Source organism: Ictalurus punctatus, chromosome 21 (assembly GCF_001660625.3).
Source record: "Ictalurus punctatus breed USDA103 chromosome 21, Coco_2.0, whole genome shotgun sequence".
NCBI classification, from domain to species: Eukaryota; Metazoa; Chordata; class Actinopteri; order Siluriformes; family Ictaluridae; genus Ictalurus; species Ictalurus punctatus.
In genome coordinates, this window is record NC_030436.2 from 10,035,001 (window position 1) to 10,059,237 (window position 24,237).

A 24,237-nucleotide genomic window follows, 5' to 3' on the forward strand; every position below is an offset into this window, starting at 1 on the left:
AAATAAATACTACAATAATAATCACCTTTATCCTATGATGAATTTATCCTTTGATGGGTGTCATCTCTTCCAGGATGACTCTGCCCCCATATACAGGACACAAGGGATCAATGAATGGTTTGATGAGGATGAAAATGTTGTAAATTGTATGCTATGGCCTTCACACTCAATATATCTCAACTGAATGGAACACCTGTGAGAGATCTAGGAGTGATATGTTACCCTACATTCAGGTTTCCAGGAACTGTGGCAAGCAACAAATTTGTTGGTGACAAATCCAACCTACTGCCTCAATTCATTTGCTGTAGCTAGTACACTTAGCTCTACTAATCTGAAAACAAAGCTGAGTACATAATGTAAATCAAACAACCGTTTTTCACAAACGGTATTTTAAAAATAAAATAATAATAATTCAGAAATAGGTTTAGCATTCTTAGTATATTTAGTATTATATGTGGCAATAGTATTATATATAATAATTAAACATTTTATTTACAATGAGAAACATTTAATAAATTTGACTATAGATAAGATGTTTGAAGAGGTTTTTTTTTTTCTCGAAAGTGTAGCTAAATCTATTATTACATTTGATCAATTTTTTTAACCCAGATTTTTAAAGAACCCTTAGTCGGAACCCTCATAACCCAACCGTTCTTCTCCAAACAGTACAAGCCATTATGGTCCTGTAGAACTTGGCTAGTAATAAAGCTTCAAAGGCAGATGTGAATATTCTGTTAATCAGAGTCTCTGTGATGAGAAATAACAGTCATAAATTAATGGTCCATGGCAACCAGATTTCTTTTTTGCCTCTCCTTGCTTATTGACTGGACTAAGCTTTCAGAGCATGTGTTCTCGTTCTCGAGAAGCCGTCCGTGTTCCTGCACCGTTTGATCTTTTTGCAGATGCTCTCCAGATTATTTCATCCCTTCCTTCCATCTTGTTTAGTTCTGCTGTCATTACTGGTTAATCATGGTGGACGAGAACAGTCTCTGGCCCTGACCACTTCTCTAATGAGGACGCCATCTCAGTGGAGTGGCCTTCGTCTGCTACGCTTTGCTTCGCCGCCTCCCACAACTGATCAATTTAAGAGATCGAGAGGCTTCGCTTCACCTGCCTGTCATCCTCAGAGTCCTTGAACGTTATTTCCCTTCTGATACCCTTCATCCTGAGATGCAGTAAACTAAATGTGCCTGATTTAGCAATGCCAAAAGCAGTCGGCTGTGGATCCTGTGATAAATGATGCCACATCATTAGAGCTTTTTATCGGAATGTCAGATAAACAGCTTTCTGTTCGACCCAGTATGCAGGAAATAAATCACAACCTCTTGACATCAAAATGTGCAAAATGGTAAAAATATTACCATATGGGTCATTAATTAAAATATTCTTGGTATATGGACAGAATAATCAAGAAACCTTGCGTTTATCAGATTTTTTCCCCCTCCTAGGTAAACACAACAGCTGTAATATAAGATTAGCATTCAAACTTAGCAATCATAAGCAAATATAAGCAAAGGCATGACAAAACATTTTTAAAATTGTTTATGAAAGCTCTGCTATCCATTTCGTCTTGTAAAGAGCATGTTTCACAACATTCTGCCTTGGCTAATAAGAAAACCTTTGAATTTATCTGTTTAATATGCAAACATTTTTGTATATAGAAGTAAAATCTCATTTTATAGCAAGATACACAGATTTACACATAGTTATTCCTTCATTTTAAAATATAATGTTCATATTTAATGCTCAAAAAAGGACTAATAAAGACTGTCAGGATCTATGGATATCTATAAATACAAATTAATTGTCGACTATTTTTCCTGTCAATACAAACAGCTAGTACTAGTTGGCTAGTCACTGCTAGAAAACTAGCTTTTATTTGCCAGAGATGTCAAATTTTAATATCTGAGGTATGATTGGCAATTTCATATCCTCGGTGATTTGTTTAACAGCAGCCAAACCTCAAATGTACTATAACAACCACAATTTCATCACAGTTTTATCACTAACATTAACTAAGTTAGCGATTTAGCTAGTCGATCTATGCTAGCAAACTAGCTTGTATTTGTCACAAGGAGATAAATGCAGAGGGCATTTTAGTATCAAATCTAGACTCATCATCATATCCTAAGTTATTTTCTTTCTCATCAGCATCTGTAAAGGAAAGAAATCCATAGCAACCACAATTTTGTTTTTCACATGTTAGCTTGCTAGCTAGCGAGTTAGCTTAGTATGCAGGTTCTGTAGCTAGCATGTCATTATATCTCTCATAATTTTCACATTTGTTCAAGCTATCTCATACTGTGTTCACGTGAACCAGTTTTGTACCTAAATACTAAGAAAATTTAGTGCTAAATCTTAAATCGATATTAATCCACTACTTAAGAAGATTTAACTATATCAAATCATATTTTTGAATTCAGGGATACCTTCTGGTGATAAAAGCATAAGGCTGGACTACTATATTTTTATTTATTTATTTTTTACGACCCTTTTGTGATTTATATTGAGTGAGCCTACCTATTTGGTACTTTAATTAAACGTATTCAGCACAATAAAGCTTTTTTATTTATTTTATTATCTTTTTGTTTATTTTTATTTTTTAGAAATTAGTTCCCACAGATATGAAAATGTGATCAAGCATCATCAATTTAACAGTCTTAAAGTCTTCAGGTAATTGTTTGACCTGATGGAGGCGCTATACCTTACATTTACAGCTCACTAACGCATATAAACCTCAATCTGCAAGTCATTTTTTATTTCTGTCCTTACAATAAATATATCTATTTTGTTTTTCTTTCTTTTTTTTTTTTTTGGCTCCATCATTGCATTTTTAAGGCTGCTCTTTGCCAAAAGAGACAACCGATTCGCTGGGTTTTAATTCTATCCTAAAGAAACACGTGGGCTTCAAAGCCTTGAGCTTTTGGCTGGTTGTTGTATCTTGTGAAAGGCTTAATACTTTCTAAAGCGCTCACCACATTTATAGCCAGCAAAAAAAGAAATCTGTCAGAATATTAGGAAATGTGTCCACTATCAAAGGCGGCAGCTGCGTATATCATATCTGAGTCTTAATTTGGAATCTATACAGAATGATAACACATGACAGACAAATATACAAATATTTCAACAAGTTATGAGACTCAAAGTGTCTCTTTTCCACCCCGCCTTCATTGCACTCGCCTTCTGCTTACTCATATAATGACTTTTTTAATGACTCGCGGTTTTCCTAGTTTTCATAATAACCTTCATCCTCTTTCAACAGACACACATTAAGGCAATTAATACAGTATAAAACATGCTGCCTTGGTGAAAATAGTGAAGCGTATAGGTTCCACTCAGACTACCACACTCTGCACTTCTCCTCAGGGTTCATAGGAGTACCTCTCTGACACTGGAACGCCTCGGAAAAGGCTTCAAAATTCTGCAAGGAGCCCAAAACCCTAATGTGATGAGACAGGAATAGAGACGACATGGTCTGGATCATTATTTATGCACACACATATTCACATTTTATAACACATACATTGAAAAAGTTGTGGTTTATGTGAAATGAAACGCCCTTTGTGGTGCTGTTATATCAACAACATAAAATAATCATTAATGACAGGGTGGTGCGATGAAGTAAATTTACTGGTACCACCCTGAAGTGTTTTATTCCACTTCCACCACAGCAGTTTACCAATGATTACATATTTTCAAATGTATTAAAGATAGCAATACACATTGTACTTTTTATCCATTTTATAGTTATTTAAACAAGTTAGTTCCTGGTATCACTTATGCTACTGCTATAGCTATAGCCATACTCAGTCATTTGTTAACCCACCTCTCTTTTTTTAAAAATCTCTTTCGAAGTTAATAAGACAAAAACACACAGCTTGTCATGTTATCAAGAAAGCATAAACTCCTCTGTCCTGAAGGTGGTGGAAAACATGAAGTTACAGCTTCAACTCTGACTCTTACCAAGCCCTGACACTGGAGACTCCTTCCATAAATGTTAAATTACGTCTCCTTAAAGAAAACTTCACCACATTTTTAACCCATTTACGTGGAGCATCCGCCATACAATTCCCTGTGAATGAGCTGTTACTATAGAAACGATAATGTATAGCGCATGAATATAAACCTGTGATTTGCAGCTGCACACCTGTCAGAGCTGCTGTTAAAATTAATCAATACCTTTTTTGACCAATTAGAACTGAGAATTCAACTGTTCTGTGGTATAATGGTTATGTAAGGTACGGACTACTTCCTGTTTATCATGCATGAGTCAGCGTAAAATTTATACAGAGGAATCTACCTGTACTCCAGAGGACTGTGGGGGTCGGTCTTGATGGACTGGATGGCATATTCAGGCCGACAGGCTCCGCACCAGACCTAAGGGCATTACATTATCACTAAAAATAACCTACTTCACATTATATGTGTGTCTTTATGTCGGCTGTAATTTATCTGATGAAGATTTTCATCCATTTGCTCCCGGAGCAGGGCTATTTCACAACACAACTCGCAGGAACTTGACTTTATCATCAGTCCTGTCATGTGAAAGTCAAATCAGCCCTGAGCCCATTTGCAGACTGAGGCCCTTCATCTCCATCTACATTACTGCCTGTCTCTCACCTGGGCAAAGTTGAGGAAGAAGAGCTGCTTATGATCCATGTCCAAACCAGGAAGACGAGGCTCCTCACCTTCCCTCTCCACCCACTTCATGTACGCCTTATACGCTTGCCGAACTCCTCCATTATCAGCTATGTTCTCTCCCAAAGTGGAGATGCCACTCACCTGGGCAAAAGAGGGACTCTTACAAACTTTTGAATCTTACAAATCTTACAATTTCTGCTCTAATCTTGTATTGGGTCAATCTATGCCTTTGAGTCACTAAAAATAGGGATTTATTTTAATATGAAATCCCCGTTTTTATACTGTGTATAAAATATATGTGAATATATTTTTTAAAAAATGTTCATTACATTTTGACCTCCTGCAAGCTTCCAGCTGAATTTGCCATACTGCTGCACCATGCATTTGGACTGTTCCTCAAATAGCTCTGTGGAGAAGTTGCTCCACCAGTTGTACATGTTTCCATCTTTGTCAAAGTTACGACCTGCGTGAGTGAACAGTGTGCATGAAAGCGTATGGTTAGTTATTTCTACATCCGTTAAAAGTAATACAGCTGGTTGGTGTTGCTCAAATTGTGCAGAAGAATACACAATACTCTGATATTTTAAAATCCCTCACTAGGTACATACACATGGCATGTACAACCAACTCCAAAATTATTGGTACCTCTCAAGAAAATTATTTTAGGAAATAAACATTATAGAATGATTCAAAATGTCAACTTGAACAACTGGACGTTGCTTGCCTTTCCTCTAGCCTATAAATGTAAACAATTCTAAAAGCGCAAACCTAAAAATATCAGTGAGATTCAAATGAGGTATAGAGGAGTGCACGATCCTCTAAAATTTCTCCAAAATTGTTAGATGTTAGAAAGTGACTCAGCACGATTATTCACTTCAGCAAATGCTTCACCAAGTATTAATGATTTCCAACAATTTTGAAAAATTCATACTCAGCAGTTTATGTCTAGAAGTTATGGCAATATTTACACTGGGAAACTTGTTTTCAAAGTCGGTTTACGCACGTATATAAACAGATTTTCTGTGTACGGCATTCCGATCGTGCGCTTCACCTCGTCTGAACTCCTAAGCATTCACACTAAGCATGAGTAACTCAGTTCTGAATAAGACCTGATGTTAGTCATCTCTGAATAAAACATGATGTAAAACTGTGCAAAGTATCGCTAAAAAAGCCCCCAGCGTTTTCATGACAATACTTCTGAAGATAACTGTCAGTCTGACTAAGACTGATGAAACTGTTGTTAATAATCATAGGAAAATTTGACGATTGGTGACTCGCCATGGTCATCAAAGCCGTGAGTGATTTCATGTCCTATAACCATTCCAATTCCACCGAAGTTTAAGGCCTGGAGCTGCTTCTCACTGAAGAAAGGAGGCTGTAAAATTCCAGCAGGAAACACTGAGTGAGAGATAGATAGAGTGATAGAAAGAAATTAGAAGATCAGCGGAAAATAAAATATCTGTATGTTTCAACCATTAGTGTTACTGCTGAATGCAGAGAAATGCAGTAAAGATGTAATATTTTCTCCATTTCCCCACAAGCCCTCTGCTTCCAGCTGCCTCTCTATCTCCAGAATAGCAATTTAGCCTGAAGTGTTTCCCAGAATGTCCAGGAACATTAAAATGTGCAATCTAAGAGTAATTATGTGGAAATTACTCCAGCTGAAAATCTGCATAATCACCCAGCTTTTGCAGTCTATGTATTAACCCAGCTTGAATGGTACGCTTTCCGCGCCTTGAGCGCATCTCTTTTAGCGACAGCTTTGTGTGCACTGGAGCCTGAAACTAGCTTTATATTATCTACAAGAAGAAAAAAAAAGCCTTATGTGCATTACGGACATTATTTGCAGTGAGCTATAGAGGCATTCAGACCGAGGACACAACTAGCGAGCAGTGTGACCAGAAACAAATTCCTCTTCAACTGGGAGTTTGGCGTTTAGTGCTTTAAGTCTGTAATCCCATGGGCTTTTAACAATTAGAAAATCAGCTGAGTTTAGCAGGATTTTGCATTACTAGTTCACTCATCGTTATTATTTATTTATTTATTTATTGTTATTACGACTTATCTTAGCATTTACATTTTACAATGCCTTTGCAAAAGGTTATTTTTATTATCGTGAACTTACCAATCTGATTTCTGTTGTGAGAGTAAAAAGCATTGACCACAGCTGCACCAATGATCCACCTGACAAAATATTCATATAATGAAGCTACAGATGGACGGATAAACTGTACAATAAATTATGAGCCTGTGCGCATTAGGCAGTCCCTCCAGGATTTAGCGACTTTGCGATCGCAGAAATTAAAGAAAAATCAAGCAAACTCCACAATATTCAGAGGAGCATGCAATTTTTACAAAATTACCACAGATTTGGGCCAAGACTTGTCATGTGACAATCATCACAACGTGCATAATCCGAAGCCCTCTTCGATTCACGTGTGTCAGAAATGAGTACAGCTAAAAGGTCTCATTGACCAACAAACATCACTGCAAAAGGCCGTGCAAAACAACTTCATGCAATTGCGAGTTCGCCAATTTGAGTAGTTTTTTGGCTGCAGCAATCACAAAAAACTCTGCGAAATCCTGTACGGACTGATTAGGATGCTTTCACATGAGGTTGTTTGCTTTCGCTGTAGTCACAATATTTTCAATCTTACTCAGTATGATGTAAATCTTTTTATACCTGTTCGCTAATGACTTATTTTTGCCCTCAAACTGGTCGCTTGATTGGTTGGGAGGTAAAAAAAAAAAAAAAAAAAGCGTTTGACGAGGGTCCCAAGTAATAAAGTAACAAAAAAGTGTTTGCCCTTTCATTAGGAGATTGTGAGTTCAAATTATAACAATGCCTGAGCAATTTAGGGCCAAGGGTGGGAGGGGCATACAGTCTCTCATTTGTCAATCACAGCAACACTAGCCAATTGTGGGTGTCTGTGAGCTCATGTATGTGGAAGAGAGCAGATAGCGCTTTCCAGATAATAGTTTCCTTGCGAAAGCAGCCTTCTGAAAGCAGCCTTATGCATCAGTTTTATCATGTTTAGCTGTAACACACAGTTCTGGATCCACAGGTTCCCGTAGCTTCTTGTGAGCTTTCTGAGCGGTTGCTTTAAGGTTTTCCAGAACGTTCTCAAAATAGCTCTCTTCACTGAACTTCAGCTGTAGACAAAAGAAAAGAAAAGACCTTATTTGAGGTAAAGCACATGTACAAGAGATGTTTTTTTAAATGAGTAACTTCACAAATAGAGTCTTCAGAGCTTACGTGGATGTACTCCTGATCCAGTTTCTCGTTGTCCTCTTCCAGGATATAATCCGGATAGCCAATTTGCTCCGAGATAGCCATCGCCTGAAACCTCAAGCGTCTTTATAATTGGCTCAGCATAATATGTTAAAATCTCCAAATTACAAATGAGTTAGTAAACGATACAGAATTTATACAGTCCAATACAAAACAAAAGAGTGCAATGGAGGCTGTACAGTCTTAGATTTTAGAAATAATATTAGATAATATAAAATATATAATAATTATTTCTTACACATATACACAAATAATACACATAATACACATGATAAATGAATAAATAGAGTGAACTTCTGAATTGTTTGTATTGTAGCTTTATAGTGCATGAGGTCATAGATATGTTTACATGCCCTGTAAAAGTGGGGGAAATGGAAAATGTATTTAGAGTTGTTGTTTGTTTTTTTTTGTAAAAGATTACAAGACTGTCAATAAGGTAAAACTATAAGAAGGCACTATATGATATCTAGCAGAGTTAGAACAGAAAATTTGGAAAAGAAAAAAGATTAAATTTACAACTGAGAGGATCTAAAATCTGCTCAGAGGATATATATTAAAGATTGGCAAAACATAGGCAAACAATCTATTAAAGTATATTTACAATGCTTTGCAAAAAAATAAGAGAGTTTGGTGAGGGTAGAACCGTTTAAAGATGTTATAACGTAAGTGAGAACAGGAACTAACTTGTTTCATGGCCATTCCATATTAAAATATTTCTAAATGGATAAAAAGTATGATGTGTCATCCGCTAGTAAATTAAACATTGTAATTGTTGGAAGATTGCTGTCGAATCAAAACTTTGGGAACAAAGAGTTAACAAACACTTCAGGACGTACTTCTATCAGAAATTACATCATGGCCTGTCGTGTTGTATTCCTTATTTAATATTTTCACAATTACAATTTGACAGGTTTTGTTATATGTGATGAATGACGTAACTTGATTATTGAAACTTAATACATTATGTTTTATTTACATTTATGGCCTTTGACAGTCAACTTTGTTATTGAGGATTACATTTCTTTATTTTGTCTTTTGCACTCAAAAGGACTATTTTAGCATCACTAATCCTACAGGAAAAAGCATAGGACTGGAAAAACACTCAAACATAGTCATTTGCTTAATTTTTTAATTATCCTGTGTTGTGTCTGTCTCACCTTCTCTCTTGCCTTCGCTTTCGACTGATCATCCATCCAGTTCAGCTCTTCCAGTGTTTCCACATAAGAATCCTGAATCTTTCTGATCAATTCACCAACCTGGACAGAAGAGGAAACCATGTCGATGGCAAGTAAAGTAAAAATGCTTGCAGACATGCAATATATGATTTGCTGTATAACGATGAACAGTTTGTTGTCTACTGACCAATATTCATCAACAGCATTATCAGGTTTAAGCACATCAAGAAGTGTTTTATAGAATATAGTGCATAAGCTATAGTTTTAGCTATACTAATTTTATTCGTATTGCTCTTTTCTCAATAAATATTACCACAAAGTAGCTTGACAGAAATTTGGATGTAGATTTAGATCCCTGTTCAACAAACCAGAGGTGACAGTGGTGAGGAAAAAATCCCCAATTTTATCAAATCATGTCTGATCAAGATATAACTTTTTGGACATAATTCTAAAAGATATGTTTGGTGCAAAAACAAGACAGCTTAACACCCAAAGAACACCGTACCCACGGTGAAGCATGGTGGTGGCTGCATCATGCTTTGGGACTGCTTCTCTTCAAGATAGAGGGAATCATGGATGGTACCAAAATACTTATCTGTTTTGGCACAAAACCTGTTTTCAGCTGTTGTTAGACCGCTGTAGATGTGGGAAATTTTCACCTTTCAGCACAAAATTGACACAAATCACAAATCCGAGTCAACAAAGGAACAGCTTCAGGAGAAAATGATCAAAGAATCAGATCTAAATCCTATCAAAAACCTGTGGAATGACTTGAAGAGGGCTGTGCACAGGAGATTCCCTCGCAGTTTGATACCAATGGAACACTTTTGCAAGAAAGAGTTGGAAAAAAAATGAGCAAATCAGGATGCTAAGTTATAGTAGCGTTAAGTTGGGAGATGCTTAAAAAAGAGAGCACAAGCACACACACTTATGTAGCCAGGCTATTGTAAGTTGTTTTTTTTTCCCCTAAAACGCTTCTGTTTGTTTTTCAAGTGCATTTTGCTGGTTGATTTATTTCATTAAAGGTGGAAAAAGATCTGACATTGTTTTACGTCACAAAAAACCTGCAGTGTCCACAGGGGTGTGTAGACTTTTTACATCCACTGTAGACACAAATCTGTATTATCCATGTGAGATATTTCACTGAAGCAAAAGTGATGCAGATGATTTCATACTGTTGCCCATCTACGTGTCCTTTATTAAGACTCACCATGCGCTTGCTGTCTCCAGCAAAGGTCTCACGTACGTACAGAGCCCCTACTGCATTCTCCATGTTGTTCTGGACGTAACGCACACAATCGCGCCAGCGTGCCTCCTCCAACGTGGTGCCGTGTAAAGTCTGAATATTATGTGAACATAAAAGCAGTAATGTGAGTGTAGAGATAAGAAATATTGGGAACAAAGTAAACAGGGTTATAAGTGTGCAGTCTGACAGTGGAGCAACTTCTCACCTTTCTGTAATGAGCTCGGACATCTTTCATGCGTCGACTCAGGCTGCTGACTCGTTCCATGATCAGCATCCAGACCAGGTAATTCTGCACAGTCCTGCATTATTTTTTTATGATAATACACAGTTTACTGCTTAATAGGTACTACATAGATGATTCTAATAAACAGACAACTACTTGAAGACAAGCAGGCTGATACATGTTAATAACTGAGTAGATTAGCGAGATGCATCACTGTCCATTTCCTTTCAGCTATTTTTATTGTAAATAATTTTTGTATTATATTAATATAGCAAAGTTGTCTATTCATAGTTGTTGTTGTTGCTGTCATTTGGTATTATTATTGTGCTAATAAATACTTTGTTTAATCTTTTCATTGTTCATATGCAGTCCTTTAAAGTAATATATAAATTAACATTCTTATTATTCCTATTATTCCTCTTTATCTCAAACTATTATTAGTATCATTGTTATAAACAAAATTGCCATGCCTAAAAACAAGATGAGAGCTCATAAGAAGTGTAACGTAACATAAAACGTACATATTAGGACACTAGGACACTTATGATGATTATAGTGTCAGCTCCAGTATTATTGGCACCCTTGATGACGTACGATTTTTAAATAGAAAAAAGATTGGACTTTCATATTTTCACTGTCTGACCTTTTTCCCCTTTTTATCAATCTTTAGCATGGGTGCCAATAATTCTGGAGTTGACACTATAATCATCATGAGTGTCCTAGTGTCCTAATATGTACATCTGGAGTATGATAGCCAAGCCATTATTATGCATTCAGACCAGTTTTCATTTAAATGAATGTGAATGATTCATTGTGAATTACAAAAATAGTTTCTCAGAGCTCTCAGTCTGACCTGCGGTTGTATCTAGAAAGAACATTGCCGAGTTTCTCGAGGTAGGGTGAGCAGTAAACCACGACGGGCTCATCAGGCTGCACTGTGATGGAAACGCTCGCCACGATGCCCTGGATGTAATGGGTCCAGTTAAAACCCTGAGAGAGAGACAGACACAGTGTTATACCCCTGTCTCCTCTCTCACTCGGCAGGTTTAACTCTGTGAGTCGGAAACTCACGCCAAGGTTAAAGGTCTCCTGCACGTCCCGCAGAGTCATTTTGTTGTAAAGCACGGTGATGTCATTGCGTTCCTCGGCCGGAGACGTGGCCTGAAGAGAACAAGTCGACTTTAAACCCCTTTCCTCTGAGCCATCATCTGTATTATTTGTTCATAACAAAACACTCTTGAATTCTGAGTTCTGGATTTTGATTGGTCTGATTTTCTATAACAGCAGTCAACAACAGCACAGCTGCAAATCACAGGTTTATATTAATGCAATCTTTACTATCGAATACATTATCATTTGTGTAGTTATACGCGGACTTGTATGGCATATACAGCACATAATCGAAGAATAAACAGATTAAAACTGGTGCTGTTATTTAACAAAGAATATGTATAGCCAAAGAGAACTTATAAATCGTTGATGTGGTGGGTTTACACTTTTTTCCTGAAACATGACTTAGTAATGATTGTTTATAGCTGCTATAAGAGGAACAAACTTGTTTCGTGGCTGTTCCACAACATTAAATGTAACTATAAGTGGATAAAATTTATGGTGTTAGTTCATTTTTATTTAATAAAAATTGTAATCGATGGCAAATTGCTGTGGTATAAGAGAAATAAAACACTTCAGGGTGGTAACGGTAACTCTGCTTCATCACACCACTTTGTTGTTGATTATTTTCCTATAACAGCACAACACGGAGCGTTTTATTGCTTCCATAGCATTGCTTCTAATAGCTTGACAAACATTGAGTATATATATTACATAGTGACATAGCGTTAATGTTTTTAGTGGAAGTCGAGATCTGCCCCTAGAGTTCTTAGCACCACGGGAGTATTCCTTTAATGATTCATTCACTGATGTTCACCAAATGAGTCAACTCAGAATCACTTTGGCTCTGGAGGAGCTCACCAAGCACTTGCAGGATCATTTTAAATTGTAAGTTTGAACTTTTAATAACTTGCATGTTATCTTCCATGTGATATTCCCAGATGCAGATGTCACTCACATTAGCAATGTCTCTCTCCAGCTCCATCACTTGTATCATGTCCTCCCACACGCGCTCGTCGTCCTGGGTGAGGTTCCTGTCCTCCCGTACTATTTTTGCCATGGAAACCATGAACTGCAGGTAGGCCTCACGCACCTACACATATAAACAAAACACAGACTGGTGCTCAACCCTGTAATTATCCTGTGGGCAACGAGTGGATGTGCAGATCACTGAGAAAGACATGGTGCACGTTTTACCTTTTTGTAGTTGCCATCATTGAGGTAATAATCTCTTGAGGGCATTCCTAGAGATGGCTGGTCAATCTGTGGAAATGCGATGGATTGGAAGTGGCACACTATATTTCATTTTCTGTATCATAAAGTTTATTGAATACTGGATTTAAGTGGCTATAAAGCTCCTCAGAAATAAACCAATTCAGGAGACTGTTCTCTTTACGTGAATGATGTGGCAGCTTGAGTCTCGATCATCGGGCCAAACGAACATTTCCATCAAAACCTTCTTGTTGTAATGAGAGTTTAGGAACGCCAGCATGTGCTCCAGACTCCAGGATTCCCCTGTGAACACAAACGGACAAAAAACAACATCAGCATCTTTAAGTATTCTGCCTTCTTGTAATAAAATATAGCCTGTTGAATACGTACAAAGTAGATCGATTCTAAGATTATGGTTCGAATCCCTTACAGAAACGTAACACGAAGGGCATGTGTGAATAATCACATTCATTTCGGTTTTAATAAAGATATTATTAATCATGTTATATTTCATGTTGTGCATGTTTGTATTTTCCATGTTATTTTCACCTCTTTTTTTAAAAGCAATTAATTTACTTCCACGTGATTTTTTTATACATGATTTATTTCTTTTTCTCATGTGACAATGATTCTTTTTTACATATGATTTTTAGCATTTACTTTCTTTTGTGATTTTCTTCCCACATTACTTATGTGAATGCGTTTTTTTGTTGTTGTTGTTTTTTGCATGTGATTATTTTCACATATTCCCATGAGGTCACACGTGCAATTTTAGGGCACAACATGCGAATGGGAACCATATGATCACATGTTCGAAATGTGATGTTTCCGTAAGGGATTCTGTACTGGAATTTGCACTACACACACTAACTGTTTTCATTTATAAAATGCTATTACACATGGGTCTTAATTCCACTTAATAAAGTGTTCAATTATAACATCAGATCAAATGGCCACATTTAGCAAAAGAGTAATCTCTCCTGAGCCCATCTCTTGTGGAGCTCTAACCTTCCCAATCAATCTGCGCCTTATCAAATTGCTGAGACTCCAGCCTCTGTGCTATTGTTTTTATCCCATTTAGCTAAAACAGAGACATCGCTGTTCCCTATTGTGAAGACGCAGTGGGGGTCATGGTATCTTTGGTACCTGCTGTGTTGTTCCAGTCCTCAGAGGCTACAGGCCAGTCACCAACACTGTCAATGAGCTTGAGGAGAGGCTGCGAGTCGCGCTGCTCGATCACACCTGCAGCAGTAAGATCAATTAACACATCGGGAATAAACTAACTGCATCCTTTCAAATTAAGAAACTGACTGCACAAATAGTGCCCTTGTAAAAGGTGGTATAAGACAACTACTAAACCTTTATAGAACAGGTTTAGACCACCTTGATCCTTAATTTTCGATCTTTCTCCTTCCTGAAATTCAGCCACACTCAGTGTCTTGTTGCTTCTGATCGTTAACCTTCGATTTTCTCTGGATGTTTCCCTTTTCCTGTAATTTACCTTCATTTGAAGTGTTATTGCTCTACTATTCTTTTCTCCCCAGGTGACTGGATGATTTCCGCCTTTGCCCATGGGTTAGCATCTATGTATTTTATTTATCTTTTTGTTTAAAAGCATTAAATAGGTGACAAAATGCACAGTTAAAATAATGTATTCCTTTTATATAATGTGATTCTTCCTCTGAAGTTTAGTTGCATCCTTATGCTGATCAATGAAATGGCATTGTCTTTTTGATGGATTTTTTTTTTTTAAAAAACAAAAAACTACAGGATCTGTACACACACGCAAAAAAAGAACATTAAATATTTGTCAGTTTTCTTTGTCAAATAAAAAATGTGTCAGTCTGAGAAATGTTTGTGTGCAAACTGGTGGACATTTCCATATCTCGTTATTTATGAATGTGACTTTAAAAGTCCTGTCTAGCTAATGCTTTAATGTTCTCAGATGATCTCATGTTAGCTGCAAAATTGTTAGCTGCAAAATTAGACATTGTTAGCTGCAAAATTTATCATCGTTTATTTTATTATTTAAAAAATACTATCATAAAACCTGTCAGATTTCATGTTAGCTAGCTGGACAGCTTTAACAGGTAAGAATATGAAATATGAAGTAAAATATCCTGTTAGAAATCCTGTCAGGTTAGCTTGTGAAAGTTAGCTAGCTAGCTTTCTAATATAATGTGAATAATATATTTATTAATATGAATTAAAATCCTCTCAGAAATTTTGTCAGGTTACCCAATATCAGCTAGCCAGCTAGCTTTATCAGTGAATATTAAGAACATTTATTACAATGAATTTGTTCTCTCAGAAATCCTGTTAGCCAGATGGCTAGCTTTATCAGTGAAGATTGTGAACAGTGATTATTATGACATAAAATTCCTCTGAGAAATCCTGTCAGGTTAGCTATAGCTGGCTAGCTTTAACAGTGAAAATTAAGAACACTTATTAATATGAAATAAAATCATCTCAGATTATAAATATTTATTAAATTGAATTGGGGGGAGGGCAGAAATCCACTCAGAATGTATGTTAGCTAGATTGCTAACTTCAAGTGTGAAGATTGTGAACAATTAATTAGACCTAAAATTCTTCTCAGAAATACTGTCAGGTTAGCTAAAGCTGGTTAGCTTTATCGGTGAAGATTATGAAAATGTATTATGATTTGAAAATCCTCTTAGATGTCCTGTCAGGTTAGCTTATATTAGCTTGCTGGTTTATGATACCAGTAAATATTATTTAACATTACGTGGAGGATTCACGTTAGCTAGACGGCTAGTTTTTCCAGTAAAGATTGTGAGCATTTATTAATATGACTTAAATCCTTTTAGTAGTCCTGTCAGATTATCTTATTTTTAGCTAGATGGCTAGCTTTAGCAGTGAAGATTATATTGACTATGTGACTTTATTAATACCCTCAGAAATCCTGTCAATTCATTTAAGCTAGCTGGCAAAAATACAGTACCTTGCATACAGTAAGTATTTAGAACCTTGTACTTTTACTTTTGTAGTGTTACAACCTGGAACTGAACTTAATTTAACTGGGATTATATGCGAAATCCTGACCGATATTTTTTTACATAACTTTGTCTCAGGCTTGTTTTGATAGCTCCTTGTTTTTCATTATGTTTTTTATGGCTGTTCTCTAACTCAAACTCTGGAAGAGATGTATTTATATTGTAGAGGTTTCACAATTGCTTATGCAATAAATTTTACACTGTTTCTTTGTAAAACACATTTCAATATTTTATGTAGATTCACAACATGTACCCCTGAGTATTAACTCTGTTCCAGTTCCAGGTTGTAACACTACAAAACATGAAAAAGTTCAAGGGGGTGAATACTTATGCAAGCCACTGTGATTAGAGTCCTACAGGATGAGGACACTCACTCTCATTCATACACGATCTGTAGAGCACTTTGGCTTTCTTGAAAGCTTCCCGGTCACGTTCGCTTGGTGTCTCCAGAACCCCTGAAGCCAAAAAAACAAACAAACCCAAGACAAGAGAACATTAAATTGAATTAAGTATTCGTTTGAAGGAAAATGAAAGTCAGGACGTCTCTCCACACGTCATTCCACACACGAAGGTGACACTGACCCTTGAGCACGATTTCCAGCTCATCCCTCAAGATGTTGAAGACGCTGTGGAGCGAGCTAGTCTCAGGGATCACGTGCCGCTCCAGCCAGCCTCCACAGGCGTACTGGTAAAAGTTCTGGCACGGGTCCACGCTCTGGTCCATGTTCTGCAATAACCTTGCCGCTGCGAGAACAGCAGTGCAGTGAGGGAAGCGTTTCTCATCCTCATATCTCAGTTTATGATCATTTTAATCAAGAAACCTGGCACTCTATTTTATGCAGTGTAGCTTTACAGATAGGAGTCATAAAAATAGACAGCTAAAAATCAGATCCTGAAAACATACAATGCTTTCAGCAGATTTTACACAACTTTATTCTGAATTACTATTATTCTTTGTTTTTATTTCACCTGCAGTGACACAATCCGGGGTTGTGCACATGCTGGTGTCCAAGTTCCTGTGATACTCCAGGCCTGTAAAACAACATCATCACTTAAATAGCATAGCATTTCATATAAAGTCCAAATAAATACTGAATTTCTAGCACTCTTTGTGATATAATCTCCTCAGAAACTAGGTTTCTTTCCCTCTAAAGCTAAAACTGTGATTGTGAAATTGTGATATTAGACATGACGCTACATGTTTCATCATCAACAGCTTGACAGTGAAAATATTAGCATTGATCAATGAATTATATCATGCTGTGTCATCGATCAGTTAATAAGAAACTATTATTAAAGTTTAAAGGCAGAGAGACAGTTTAATTTGTGATGTCTAATTCTGGGAAAATTTCTACATTTTACATTGGCTTAACATTGCCCCAATAAAACAGTGCTAGAGTCTGAGTGCTAGCTAGCTAAATCATTAACCTTAGTTGTTGTTAGCTAGCTTATGTTAGCTTTCCTAAGAATTTACCCACTGGTAATATACAGTACCTTTTGATGCACCGTTTCTATACGAATAATCTGAAAAAAAAAAGAGGTAGAAAACATGAAAAAGCACTCATTAAGGTACCACTTTAGAAAAAGAATCCGTCATTAATGATTAACTACGCAGGAAGAAATGAATAACGCAATATTAACTTTCTAGTAACTACTATTAAATAAGTAGATACTCCGATTAACAAATTAGTAAGTAATAGCGCAGAGATGAATACGGTAGTTCATTATTAGCTAATCAATAACTACTATTCTTTCATGCCTCCTGGAGAACTTTGGTTACTGCACACAATCTTGGGGTAACCATGGAAAATCAGCTCTCCTTTTCCTCTCACATTGCTAATCTGACACACTCATGTCGATTTCTCCTTTACACCATTAGAAGGATTCGTCCATTTCTATCCATACAGGCCACACAGGTGCTGGTTCAGTCTCTTGTCATTTCAAGACTGGATTACTGCAACTCGCTCCTGGCAGGTCTTCCTCTGAGTGCCATTCGACCTCTGCAACTGATCCAAAATGCAGCTGCATGACTGGTTTTCAACCTTCCTAACTTCTCCCACACCACCACATTGCTACGCTCCCTCCACTGGCTTCCGGTAGCTGCCTGCATCAGATATAAAACAGTGATGCTTGCCTACAAAGCCAAAAATGGACCAGCACCCACTTACCTCAAAGCACTAATCACACCCCGCACTCCATCACGCTCCCTCCGGACCTCTAGCACCACTCTAGTAGTCCCACCATCTCTCAGGGTACAAGGAAGGCATGCATCAAGACTCTTCTCTGTAGTTAATTATTAATGACGGATCCTTTTTCTAAAGTGGTACCTTCATTAAAAGTGTTTACATTTATTTAATAATTTCTTCTTATTGTTTTTTTTGGGAAAGTAGTGCAGATTTAAATTAGCAGCTCAATTGTTAGCACATATGTTCTTTATCTGTAAAGAATTGTTGAGCATTATAGAGCAGATTTGTACATTAACGTAGCCCATAAAACAAGCTAAGGTTTTGCTTCCTACCTTTGAGCGCTGAAGCGTAAAGTACGACCAGTCCCGCCAAAGCGCAGCTCATCAGCAGTAATATAACGGACAGGCCGATCTCCACTACGGTCCAGCGATGCTTCCTTGGCTTGGTTGTTTTCTCCATTATGTCCATTTGGCTCTCGGATTTTCCCATTCTGTGAGTTCTGTAAACCACATGGCGGTATGTGTAAAGTTTGGTGAGATTAATCCGTAATTTTCGATAGAAGTCATGTGACTTACTTTTTTTTGTATATTTATTGTATTGTAACTTATGAAAGTAGAGGTTAGCCTGAAGTTGTGTCTGTCATGTTAGCTTATGATAACATTTTGTCTTGTTTTTACGGTCAGTCTGGCTTTACACTGTCCAAATAAAAGACATAACGGCTGAACACTAGCTAGTTTAGATCATCAGCTATATTTAAAACATGAAACTGACAGGAGACATTCACGAAAAAGATGACATAAGAGACTATATGAAAAAATAAATGCATCATTTAAAAGGGTTAAAGTGCAGTTGAGATAGTTTCATTTAGATTTGTTAAGAATGTGCATGGCTTTGATTTGATCGGATACACCAGATTTGATCGGATACACCAGATTTTATCGGATTCAACAGTATTTTATCGGATACACCAGATTTTATCGAATACACTAGATTTGATCAGATTCACCATTATTTTATTGGATTCCGTCAACTAAATGATCTTAAAAGAGAAATCTACCCTGAATGACTTTTAAATAATAATGTATTTAAACTTTAAACTTAAAAAAAAAAATATATATATATATATATATATATATATATATATATATATATATATATATATATATATATATATATATATATATATATTAATCTTTATAGTTAAAATGTGATTTTTTCTGTTGACTTTTTTAGTTTATATGTAATGTTGGTAATTCACGGGTGATTTTTACATTGAATTTTTTTTTTTTTACATTTTATATTTTTACATTTACAGGCCATTTAACAACACGAGCACATGCGTTATTTTTTTGTTCAGTTTGGCTTACATGTACACACAGCTTTACTAAAGAATTAATGCATTTTTCTCGTAGGCCAAATTGACCTAAAAATTCCCTCCAGATTTGCTAAAGTTTCTCTGATTTTCTTCATACTCATACACATAGCTACTTCATACTTCATACATGTGTCACACAGCCATAAGTTCTAAGTACCTAGCACAGCTGGGTTACATTTAACCACACCCAGAAAACTCCATAAAAGTCTAAATACAAAGAGAGCTGACAAAATGGCATCTAAAGGGTAAAACAGTGCCTCCTAATCGTGATGTGCACTAAATCTTCCAGTAACGCAGCTCAGCCTTTGCAGCGTGTCAGCTACCATGGACACACACTAACTCTTTCTCCTTTTCTAGGGTACCATTACTTTTGTCCTATTGGAATGTCTAGCCTTATTTGTCTTAATGCTTTATTTCAGATCAATAATATGAAACGGCTGCATTTTACAAAATGTTCATTAGATTGGTGTGTAATTAGAATAAATAAGCAATTTATACTTAATTTGTGTATAAAATCTCATCGGCAGTTATATGATTTGAAGCTGATCGATTGAGATTCACTGCAATGAGTCTCCTAATACATAAATTTACACAAACTCAGAAGCGAAGTGTAGGATATGAAAGTTTTTCCTAACAAACAGGATTTTCATGAACACCACGTTTCTTGTGTAAACAATTTACTAATCATATCCAGCAAAATTAATGAGTCCCAACGCGTGTAGCCTGCTGTGTAAATTGATATGTACAATCAATATACTGTACCACACAGGGGCATTATTTCGTAATATTCAAACGAGATGTATTTACTTGTTAACCGTAAGGTTTTTACAGGGGTAATAGAGGCACAGAGCTTTTATGTTTTATGTAAAATGGCGGCAGAAACGGTGTGCTTATGGCTCGGTGGTGTTGGGTGATAAATCAGGCAGTGTGTGCCATCAGCCCTCGTTAACCCATACTGATGAATACTCATGGACATGCTTATGCCAGCAGTGTGATGGATGTGTGTATGTGTGTGTGTGTGTGTGTGTGTGTGTGTGTGTGTATGTGTGTGTGTGTGTGTGTGTGTGTGTGTGTGTGTGTGTGTGTGGACCACTGCTAGAAGATGCCAATACCAGCCAGCTGATAAACACAGTGCTGGCTTTGTCCCATGCCAGAATGTGACATCTAGCAATTTGTCTGATTTGTGTGTGTGTGTATGTGTGTGTGTGTCTCCTGCCGACTGAGGATGAGCGAGGAAGGCTTCATTTATCAAGAAAGTTACATAACTCTCAACATAAATTTGAACAAAATACATAGTGACCCATGTTCTATATAGCGCTGATCTTGATTTATAACGAGTGATAGAAGCAAACACAGGTGTATAAGAGCTCTACAGGTTCCGTAGGAGAAAAGAAAAGCTGCTTGATGTTCATTTGAAATGTGTTAAAATGGCACTGCTTGTCGACTGAAGCGATTAAAGCTGGATGTGAAGGTCAAATAAATTTGTGGAAATTATTTTGATCAAAATCAACTTCAATTAGGTTTAAAAAATAGTAGCACAACCTCCTCAATCAATTCTAGGACGTGTAAACCTGTACGACAGACATTCATATCTGAACTAAGCATTAAAAACGAGAGAAGGAAAAACATGCATTGTGTGTTGCTTCATCTGTTCATTATGCAATCATTTTGTCAAATATATTATTAAGGAAAGAGAGAGAGAGAGAGAGAGAGAGAGAGAGAGAGAGAGAGGAAGAGAGGATCCTCTCATGAGTATGAGTAACAGGTTATTCTGTCCATTTGAGCACCACAATGCCCTTCAGTATGACGACAAATCACATCTACTTCAGTCCGGGGGAAAAAATGTTCGCAAACTAAAATCAGAAGCGTTCTTACCTGTTTTTGGGGGGTTTTTTTGGCCGACCCTCTCTGGACGCCTTTCAATTTCTCCAACACCCCTTCTAGGTTTTCACCCAGAGCTGGTGTGTGGAGAAATGAAGCAGCATGCAGACGGCTGGATGCCAGTGGGACTGTGTGTTCCTCTGAGGGAGGGAGCATAAAGTGAGGGAAAGACAGGGTGATGGAGAGAGAGCGAGAGAGCGAGAGAGAGAGAGAGAGAGAGAGAGAGGGAGGGATGCTGGTTGAGCCCCAGTGTGATAACAAGTCTTGATAGCCTCCCTTCAGCATGTAATATGTGTAATATGTACAAAGCACTAAAACACTGCAAATGGAGTGAAGTTCTTTCTCACAATACAGTAAAGCTTGGCTCATTAAGTCTGAGAGAACGAGAATCCAGTGCAGTTCGCTGATGACTTTATTCACCTCTCGGCAAATGTGCAGCTCTAAGTTAATCTGTGTTGGCCTCATAAACCCGGCCAGGTGGAGCGACAATTGGCAGGAAGCGGTCGCGGCTTGACGGGGGTGGAAACCTCGCTCGCGCCGATGTCAGATTGAAATGGCATTGTGCCCAGGCTCATTCTCAGTCTGATTAACCGCTGTAATTAACGGATATTAGACGGAGCAGGAGCTGGCTGTGCAGGCCCGGGCCAGGTGATCAGCAGTGATGCAGAACCGTCGTTTCACAGCCCAGCTGTCCACATCACTTAGTCCATCATAACACACACAGAAGCAGATAAATGCTACTGACTAAAATAAAAAGAGAACAATAGGGTATATGGGTCAATGATGGCTAATCGTGCGCGCCCATTAAAAAACCATTTCAGCAGACTAATGTGTATAAAAGCTCAGACATGTACTATATTATTATTACTGAAGGTGTGAGTTCAAACACAATCCTAACCCTGTTCTGTATGTGTCAAGGTATAATAACCATTTTGGAGAAATTAAAAGACAGTAATGACCTCAAAAGGTCCAGCAAATGACACATCGTTGACATTTCATCACATATTTGACAGCTAGCCTATAAACGTACAGAATAATAATAATGGTTTATTTTGTGTTATAGCATTTATAGTGCTGTTGAATTCTGGATTGTGATTGGTCAGAAGGTGTTGATTAATTTTATATAACAGCAGCTCTGACAGTAGTGCAGTGGTGGGAAGGGGCAGTGGTGGCTTGACGGTTAAGGCTCTGGGTTACTGATCGGAAGGTCTGTAAAAACTAACCTGTTTTGCAGATGTTCCAGAAGTAAACAGATTTTTAAAAAAGTATGTCATTCTTATTATTTTTATTTTAATGTAGTTGTCGGCAAATTACTGTGATATAAGAGGAATTAAAGACATGATTATTTTCCTATAACAGCATGACACAAATTGTTTTATTTTGTCATATAAATGTGTTGTCACTCGTTAGCAGATAAAAGATAGGCAGAGTTTAAACAAGAACATGTTTAATTTGTGCTCTACTGCATCAGGAACAAAATAAATAATTTGAGAGTTATTCGCCGTGCTTTGTATGACCTGATATATACTGTTTATTCTGCACAGACTCAGGTATATATTTTAATGCCTCAGCGAAAACAAGCTGTAAAAGCTTTTTTAAATCAGGCTATTAAACTGGAACGTATTATTAAAGGGCAAGTTTGTGCCATTTTGCTAAAAGCCCATATTATGTTTGTTACAGAAGATTAAATGTTCTGAGAAGAGGCGCTAGTCTGAGAGCCCTTTATAAATGAGTTTATTAATAATTATTCTCTAGGGTTGTTGTTTTGCTCCGTGTGTTTTCTCTGACAGATCATTTCCCATCATGTCTGACTTGGGTAGAAAGATTGTCTTCTGATTATTCAAGAGCTGTATCATCATCATCATCATCATCATCATCATTGAGCCAAACAGTAAACACACGGCAGACTCTTCGAAAGATGGATCTTCATCTTTATTTGAACTTCTTTTTTTTGTAAGGAAATAAAGATGTTCCAACCGAGGAATCTTTTTGAGCTTTACATTAGGTTATGTGTGGGTCATTCCATCTCAAGGGGTCCAATAATTGCAAAGTTGGTTGTTCGACCGTTTTTAATTTAAGTGATTACATCTATGTATTGTCTTAGCAAAACCGGCAGTTTTTTATTTCTTTATTTTTACTCGGTTTAACTATGACGGCCATCTTTGTGTCATGCAAATTTTGGTTATGCAGCTGTTTACGGAAACCTCAATATCTCAGGTCAGGATGGTCCTAGGTCCTTGGAACAAAACCTGATCTCTAGAGCACATTACAAGGTACGTGGTCATATATAAACATTTTGCACTGTCTTGTTCCTTAGACTTAGAACTTAACTCCAAATGTAATACTCAAGATTGCTCACAGTTCCATTTTTAGGGTCAATTTATAATGGGAAGGGTTCCAGTCTCAGTCTTAATGTTTTTAGGGGGTACCTGGGTAAATATAGTGTGCATGCAAAACATTTCAGGTTTAAGGTTTTTGTTGTTGTTGTTGTTGTTGTTGTTGTTGTTGTTTTTATGGGGGTGAGAAAGTGCAATTTTTAAAAGATTTCCCTCACTTTCTGGTTGAATATCTCTGGTGGGGAACCAGATTAAAACCTGAAATTTTCACAGAAATAAGTCCTCTATAGTAGCATTCTGCTGTAAAAAAAAAAAAATTGTGAGTTTGAGATTGGAGGTAAACTCTGCAGGACAGTGGACCTCGAGGGCCAAATTTGAAGAACCAGTCTGATCTATCATGTTGGTACAGGTGTACAGTTGGTATGCGTGAATAGATTTTATCCAAATATGGAAGTACAGTGTTCAGTTGAGTGTTTTACAAATGAACAGTGTCATAAACAGAGCTGTGGTGCTGTTTCTACCTGTGATAAAAGCAGTAAGTGA

The 24,237-nt window shown here is 37.1% G+C and overlaps 1 protein-coding gene across 1 annotated transcript in view; it reads right to left on the reverse strand.

The window, feature by feature from the left end:
• Positions 1–21,522, reverse strand: part of mmel1 (membrane metallo-endopeptidase-like 1) — a 22,544-nt gene extending 1,022 nt beyond the window's left edge. The window contains exons 1-23 of the mRNA XM_017496525.3: positions 21,353–21,522; positions 18,435–18,601; positions 17,411–17,440; positions 16,886–16,948; positions 16,499–16,660; positions 16,291–16,371; positions 14,046–14,141; positions 13,084–13,202; positions 12,885–12,950; positions 12,646–12,780; positions 11,649–11,738; positions 11,431–11,567; positions 10,560–10,653; positions 10,319–10,447; positions 9,091–9,189; positions 7,898–7,981; positions 7,691–7,794; positions 6,767–6,825; positions 5,920–6,039; positions 4,971–5,104; positions 4,621–4,782; positions 4,301–4,377; positions 1–3,440 (exon numbers count right to left, since the gene is read on the reverse strand). The exon at positions 1–3,440 is cut by the window's left edge and continues 1,022 nt beyond it. Of these exons, the coding sequence (XP_017352014.2) occupies positions 3,341–3,440; positions 4,301–4,377; positions 4,621–4,782; positions 4,971–5,104; positions 5,920–6,039; positions 6,767–6,825; positions 7,691–7,794; positions 7,898–7,981; positions 9,091–9,189; positions 10,319–10,447; positions 10,560–10,653; positions 11,431–11,567; positions 11,649–11,738; positions 12,646–12,780; positions 12,885–12,950; positions 13,084–13,202; positions 14,046–14,141; positions 16,291–16,371; positions 16,499–16,660; positions 16,886–16,948; positions 17,411–17,440; positions 18,435–18,591 (2,298 nt within the window). The 5' untranslated portion in view covers positions 18,592–18,601; positions 21,353–21,522 and the 3' untranslated portion in view covers positions 1–3,340. The remainder of the gene's footprint in view (positions 3,441–4,300; positions 4,378–4,620; positions 4,783–4,970; positions 5,105–5,919; positions 6,040–6,766; positions 6,826–7,690; positions 7,795–7,897; positions 7,982–9,090; positions 9,190–10,318; positions 10,448–10,559; positions 10,654–11,430; positions 11,568–11,648; positions 11,739–12,645; positions 12,781–12,884; positions 12,951–13,083; positions 13,203–14,045; positions 14,142–16,290; positions 16,372–16,498; positions 16,661–16,885; positions 16,949–17,410; positions 17,441–18,434; positions 18,602–21,352) is intronic.
• Between the last annotated feature and the right edge of the window lie 2,715 nt (positions 21,523–24,237).